The sequence below is a fragment of the Dipodomys spectabilis genome, unplaced genomic scaffold, assembly GCF_019054845.1.
Source record: "Dipodomys spectabilis isolate Male_0828 unplaced genomic scaffold, ASM1905484v1 ptg000906l, whole genome shotgun sequence".
Lineage (NCBI taxonomy): Eukaryota > Metazoa > Chordata > Mammalia > Rodentia > Heteromyidae > Dipodomys > Dipodomys spectabilis.
Genome location: NW_024871583.1, coordinates 18,680 through 25,538, shown reverse-complemented (window position 1 = coordinate 25,538; position 6,859 = coordinate 18,680). Strand labels below are relative to the sequence as shown.

At 68.9% G+C, this 6,859-nt stretch overlaps 1 protein-coding gene across 1 annotated transcript; it reads left to right on the top strand.

Annotated features, from left to right (window-relative positions):
- Nucleotides 1-4,041: 4,041 nt before the first annotated feature.
- Nucleotides 4,042-5,035, top strand: C1qtnf8 (C1q and TNF related 8). The gene is given in 5 exon segments (XM_042673519.1): nucleotides 4,042-4,204; nucleotides 4,207-4,242; nucleotides 4,487-4,594; nucleotides 4,597-4,812; nucleotides 4,815-5,035. Coding segments are annotated over 5 exon segments (744 nt in total).
- The last annotated feature ends 1,824 nt before the right edge of the window (nucleotides 5,036-6,859 follow it).

Sequence of the window (6,859 nt, the reverse complement as noted above, 5' to 3'; positions counted from 1 at the left end):
AGGGGGGAGTGTGGGGGTGTGAGTTCACTCTCAGGGGGGAGTGTGGGGGTGTGAGACACTCTCGGGGAGTGTGGGGGGTGTGAGTTCACTCTCTCAGGGGGGAGTGTGGGGGTGTGAGTTCACTCTCAGGGGGGAGTGTGGGGGTGTGAGTTCACTCTCTCAGGGGGGAGTGTGGGGGTGTGAGACACTCTCAGGGGGAGTGTGGGGGGTGTGAGTTCACACTCAGGGCGGGTGTGGGGGTGTGAGTTCACTCTCTCAGGGGGAGTGTGGGGGTGTGAGTTCACACTCTCAGGGGGAGTGTGGGGGTGTGAGTTCACACTCTCAGGGGGAGTGTGGGGGTGTGAGTTCACTCTCTCAGGGGGGAGTGTGGGGGTGTGAGACACTCTCAGGGGGAGTGTGGGGGGTGTGAGTTCACACTCGGGGGGGTGTGGTGGTGTGAGTTCACTCTCTCAGGGGGAGTGTGGGGGGTGTGAGTTCACACTCTCAGGGGGAGTGTGGGGGTGTGAGTTCACTCTCAAGGGGGAGTGTGGGGGTGTGAGTTCACTCTCTCAGGGGGGAGTGTGGGGGTGTGAGACACTCTCAGGGGGAGTGTGGGGGGTGTGAGTTCACTCTCTCAGGGGGGAGTGTGGGGGTGTGAGTTCACTCTCTCAGGGGGGAGTGTGGGGGTGTGAGACACTCTCAGGGGGAGTGTGGGGGTGTGAGTTCACACTCTCAGGGGGAGTGTGGGGGTGTGAGTTCACTCTCAGGGGGGAGTGTGGGGGGTGTGAGCTCACTCTCTCAGGGGGGAGTGTGGGGGGTGTGAGTTCACACTCTCAGGGGGAGTGTGGGGGTGTGAGTTCACACTCTCAGGGGCAGTGTGGGGGTGTGAGTTCACTCTCAGGGGGGAGTGTGGGGGTGTGAGTTCACTCTCAGGGGGAGTGTGGGGGTGTGAGTTAACTCTCTCAGGGGGAGTGTGGGGGGGTGTGAGTTCACTCTCAGGGGGGAGTGTGGGGGTGTGAGTTCACTCTCTCAGGGGGGAGTGTGGGGGTGTGAGTTCACTCTTAGGGGGGTGTGGGGGGGGTGTGAGTTCACTCTCAGGGGGGAGTGTGGGGGTGTGAGTTCACTCTCAGGGGGGTGTGTGGGGGGTGTGAGTTCACACTCTCAGGGGGGAGTGTGGGGGTATGAGTTCACTCTCTCGGGGGAGTGTGGGGTGTGAGTTCACTCTCTCAGGGGGGAGTGTGGGGTGTGAGTTCACACTCTCAGGGGGGGTGTGGGGTGTGAGTTCACACTCTGATGCCCCCAGCTGGACCTGCATCCACACCCCAGGCTTGGTTGGGATCGAGCCGCACATTTTAACGGCTTCAGGGCTCCCGCCTGCCCGTCCGGTGGGCGGCACAGTTTACAGCGGGGAAGGGTGTGCGTGGCGGGGAGGCGCCGCTTGGCTGACCACCGATCCTACTGAGATGTCCACAGGCAGGCCTCCTCAGGGAGCCCCCCTCCGGCAGAGACCGGACCCTGAGCTTGCTGAGGACCCGAGCGGCCTCTCTCCAGCAGGGGCAGATCTGGAGCTTTGGGAGAGGCCAGGGTGCAGTGGCCCGTGCCTGAGCCTGCCCCAGCTCCCTGGGGAGGAGAGCGTGGCCTGGGGACTGGGGCTGGCGCGGGGAGGCCACCGCCGGGCGCCAGGGGCCGGACGGCCTCCGCCTCCGCTCCCGTCGCCACGGCGATGCGGGTGGCCTCTCGGAGCCCGGGCTATTTCTGTCCGGAGACTCGCTGTCCTGCCGGCTGAGTCACCCTGTGTACGCACCCGGCCTTGCGGGGAGCGGGGCCCACCCGCCTGCCCCGGCAGGGCCCAGGGAGCCCCCCACCCCCGTGGACTGGAGCCTTTCCCTGTCTCTGGGGGCAGCTTCGCAGGTGTTGGGGTGCCGGGGGGTGGCGCGGGGGGGGGGGGGGAGGGGGAGGCCCCTCCAGCCCCTTCCGAGCTGCAGCGCAGCCTGCTTGACAAGGGGAAACTGAGGCTCGGAGCAGGTGTGCATCTTCCTCTGGGAGCCACCCACCAGAGAAGCCCCCAGCCCCCAGGCGGCAGGGGCAGGGCCAGCGCCTCGTGGCCGCCCCGCTGCTCGGCTTTCTGGGCAAGCTAAGGCGCTCCCGGGCTGCGGGGTGTGGGTGAGCCAGCTGCAGCCCACGGGGGGGGGGCTGTTCCCAGGGCCGCTGCCTGCCCTGCCGGCCTCCCAGGGTGTCCGGGAGTGTGCCAGTGTGTGTGCCTGCGGGTGCGTGCACGTGTGTGTGCAGATACCTGTAGCAGACCATGCACACGCTCCAGGGCGCTCTGTCTGCCGCCAGACACCACGTCACCAGGCCAGTTGGTGGCCAAGCTAGCCTGGTGCCCGGGTCCCCTAGACTTCTCCCTGCCCCAAGCGGGCAGCGTGCTCCAGCTCCTGCGGTGGAGGAGACGCCAGTCCCAGGCAACACTCCCACTGTAGCCAGCCGAGGCCTGGCAAACCCAGAGCCACCCACGGGCAGGGGGCGGGGGACGGGGGTGGGGGTGAGGGGTGGGGGAGGTGGGCAGGGGGTGGGGGGTGGGGGCGGGGGGCAGGGGGTGGGGGTGGGGGCGGGGGGCAGGGGGTGGGGGGCAGGGAGTGGGGGTGGGGGTGGGGAGCAGGGGGTGGGGGTGGGGGGTGGGGGGCGGGGGCGGGGGCGGCTGGCAGGAGGACCCTGGAGGCCATAGCAGGTGGCAGATGGAGGGAGGGTGCTGAGCACGCTTCCTTCTGCTCCACCGCTCCATGCGCTGGCCCTCAGCCTGGCCTGTGGGCCTTGGATGGAGCACAGGAAGCCACCGGCGCCCAGGCCCATGAAAGGCCCTTTGGCGGGCGGCTGAGCACGGAGCTGGGAGCTGGGACGGCAGGACAGCGGCCATGCTCTAAGGGAGATGGTAACAGGGAGGGAGCCAAGGGGTGCGGTCTTCACGGCATGCGGGGACCCCCTCCTCCACGGGGGTCCCGAGCTGCAGGGGTGAGGGGGACCCCTCCTCCACGGGGGGCCCCGAGCTGCAGGGGTGAGGGGACCCCCTCCTCCACAGGGGACCCCGAGCTGCAGGGGTGAGGGGGACCCCTCCTCCACGGGGGGGCCCCGAGCTGCAGGGGTGAGGGGTTGGGGTGCAGTGTGTCTCCTGTGGGGCTGCTGCCTGGCTCACCTGGGAGGACACGGGCCTGGCTCTCTGGCCCGGCCAGCTGGTGAGGTCTGGGGGTTCTGGGGGGGCTTGGGCAGAGCCTCAAGTTTGCAGGCTTCCTGGGGACGGGGTGGGTCTGCATCCAGTAGAGGCCACAGGGAAGCTCCTGGGGGGTTGACCTGGCCTGCTGCCCAGAAAGAGATCCTGCAGCCCCCGATGGGGCTTGTGAGACCAGGCCCCTGGCCAGGAAGGAAGCTGAGGCCCAGACTGGTGAGGGACGTGTGGAGTGGGGTCTTGTTCTGGTGGCCTCACTGATCTGAGCCCCCGGTCCTGGGGCTCTTCCGGAGGGGAGGCCCAGAGCCGGAGCTACAGCCTATTACCACACGCACACTCCAGCGTCCTGAGGCTCTTCTGAGTCTGCTAGGGTGGGGGCGGCCTGTCCCCTGGGCTGGGCCTCAGAAAAGGTCTCCCCCAGGGCCAGCTCTGGGGGCTCTGCCCTTCCTGGAAGAGCCTGAAGAACTTCCTGAGAGAGCCCATCCCACGGTGGCCACGCCCATCCCATGGTGGCCACGCCCATCCCACAGTGGCTCCGCCTAGCACATGGTGGCCACACCCATCCCATGGTGGCCACGCCCATCCCATGGTGGCCACGCCCATCCCACAGTGGCTCCACCTAGCACATGGTGGCCACGCCCATAGTGGCGGCCACGCCCACCGTGGCTCTGCCTAGCCCATAGGAGCCTGGGAGGTGGGCGGGCAGAGCTGCCCTGGCTTCCTGACCGTCCATCTAAGGGGCCTCTAGTCATCTACCGATCCAGGGAAGGGCACAGTGGGCACGTGACACCCCCCCAGGGCCTCTCCTCCTCACCTGCCCCTCCCCTGCAGGTCTGACTGTGATGGCAGGCCCGGGCCTCATGGTCCTGGCCCTGGTGCTGCCCGTGGGAGCCTGGATGGGCCTGGGGCTTCCGGGTCAGCCCTGTGTGCCCTGCTGCCACCAGGCCGGGTCCCCGGCTGTGGCCATGCCGGATGCCCGGGCGAGCGCCGGAGACCCGTGGGCAGGGCCTCCCGCGTGCGCCCCACCATCGACATCCTCAAAGGTGAGTGGTCACCCGGGGTGCAGATCGCCCTAGGCGGGGCCCGGGGGCTGGTCCACACAGGCTCCCCCCTCCCACCGGCCCATGACCGCCACCTAGGCCACAGCGTGTGGAGCGGCATCTCATGGCCTGCCTGAGGGGCAGGGCTAGACCCCCTTACAGAGGAAACCGAGGCCAGGAAGCGCTAAGGTGAAGGTGCTGACCCGGCCTGGCCCCTGACCTGCAGCTTCCGCCCGCTCCCCTGCAGGAGAGAAGGGCCAGGAAGGCGTCCGCGGCCGCTCAGGACGGAGCGGGAAGGGGGGTCCTCCGGGACCCCGGGGGCAGCCGGGCCACAAAGGCCAGAAGGGGCAAGCGGGGGCCCGGGCCCCCCCTGCCGGCGCCCCCACGCGGCCTTCTCGGTGGGCCGGCGTGAGGGGCTGCAGAGCGCGGACGGCTTCCGGGCGGTGCCCTTTGACACGGCGCTGGTGAACATGGACGCGGCCTTCGACCTGGCTGCGGGCCGCTTCCGCTGTGCCGTGCCTGGCGTCTACTTCCTGAGCCTGCACGTGCACACCTGGAGCTACACGGAGGCCTACTGCACATCACGCTGGACCCGCGGCCCGCGGCCGTGCTGTACGCGCAGCCCAGCCAGCGCAGCCTCATGCAGGCCCAGAGCCTGCTGCTGCCGCTGGCCGCCGGCAGCGCCGTCTGGGTGTGCATGCTCCACCGCGACCACGACAACGCCATCTACGGTGAGCCTGGAGACCTGTCCATCACCTTCAGCGGCCACCTGGTGGCCCCCGCCGCCCTGCTCTAGAGGCCATACCCCCCAAGACCCCCCCCCCCCCAGCAGACCCAGAGCAGAATAAATGCCCGGCAGTGCCTGACTTCCGGCTGTGTGTGGTGGTTGGCTGCCACGGGAGCGGGTGGATCCATGGCCTGTCTCTGTGGGTTGGCCACGCGCCGCCGTGCAGGGCTGCGGGTGGGGGGCTGGTCCCAGGAGAGCACGGGGTGAGTGACGCTTGCAGGGTCCTCTGTCTGTCAGGAAGTAGGGCCTCCAAGGGCGCCGGCCTGGGGTCGGGCCCCATGGGGTCCGCTGCTGGGCCTGCGTGGCAGCAGGGCCCACGGCGGTGCGGTGACTGGGCTGTGACCCCCTGCAAGGACACCCGTGGCCCTGCTGGGCTCGCGTCCGCCGTCCATCACCTGCGCACCGAAGCCGCTGAGATGGCCACGCCCCCGGCCGTCCCCTCGCGCCCTCACCGACCCTCCTTGGCCCTGCCGTGGGCAGCCCAGCCCCTGAGGCGGCCGTGGGAGCAGCTCACGCTGCACTTTGGCCCTGGGCCCTGGGCTTGGGCCTGGCTACAATGGCTGGAGCTGCCCCGGCGCCAGGCAACCTGCGGGCTTCCACACCCATTGCCTGCACGAACGGGAAGCCCGGGGCAGGGGACCCCGTAGAGACCAAGGCGCCCAAATAGGAAGGGGCCGGGGCTCCAGGGCTCCTGTGCCAGCCCTGCCCCCTCCTCCAGGTCTTCATCTCCCTGCTGAATGAGCACCACCAGCTTTCTCCATGAGAGGGAACCTCGCTGGTTTTTCTGCTTGGGATGTCCAGGACCTGCCATGCTCCTGATTTCAGCCTCCTGCTCGGCTGGGATGACCGAGCCAACGGCTGCCCCCAGCGCCTGTGAGTGGAGAAGTGGTCTGTGCATGCCCAGGTTGGCCTCAGACCTCCAGCCTCTCAATTGCAGCCTCCCAAGGAGGCGTGAGCCATCCCACTGCTGCAAGAATATGATAAGCAAGACGCACACACCGCACACCGAGAGAGACTGTTTGGTGAAATGACTCCGTGATCACCAAAGCGTTTGCAAAGGAGCGTGCTTTTCTCGAGAGTGGACCCCTGTTTTGGAAGGGGCGTTCCCGAAGGCCCATCCTCCGGGGCGGAAGGTGGCTGGGTGGCAGAGCCCTGGGCCCAGGTTTGATTGAAGACGAGACTGAAGAAAAGCCACTGGCACACATCTGCGCCCCCAGCTGCTCAGGAGGCCGAGACCGGAGAGGCAGTGCGGAGCAGCCACGGCAGACAACGCTGAACCCTCACTTCCAAATAAACCAGCAACAGACGGCCGTGGAGACCTGGCTCGAGTGTGGAATGCCCGCCACGGCGATGATGCCGCACGCCGCTGTCCCAGTGCCTGCACGCCCGCGCCTGGTACCCACACGCCGCTGTCCCAGTGCCCGCACGCCCCGCGCCTGGTGCCCACACGCCCGCCCCTGGTACCCACACGCCTGCCCCTGGTGCCCGCACGCCTGCGCCTGGTGCCCAAACGCCCGCCCCTGGTGCCCACACGCCTGCCCCTGGTGCCCGCACGCCTGCGCCTGGTGCCCACACGCCCGCCCCTGGTGCCCACACGCCCGCGCCTGGTGCCCACACGCCTGCCCCTGTGCCCACACGCCCGCCCCTGTGCCCACACGCCCGCCCCCTGTGCCCACACGCCCGCGCCTGGTGCCCACACGCCCGCCCCTGGTGCCCACACGCCTGCCCCAGGTACCCACACGCCTGCCCCTGGTGCCCACACGCCCGCCCCTGGTACCCACACGCCTGCCCCTGGTGCCCGCACGCCTGCGCCTGGTGCCCACACGCCCGCCC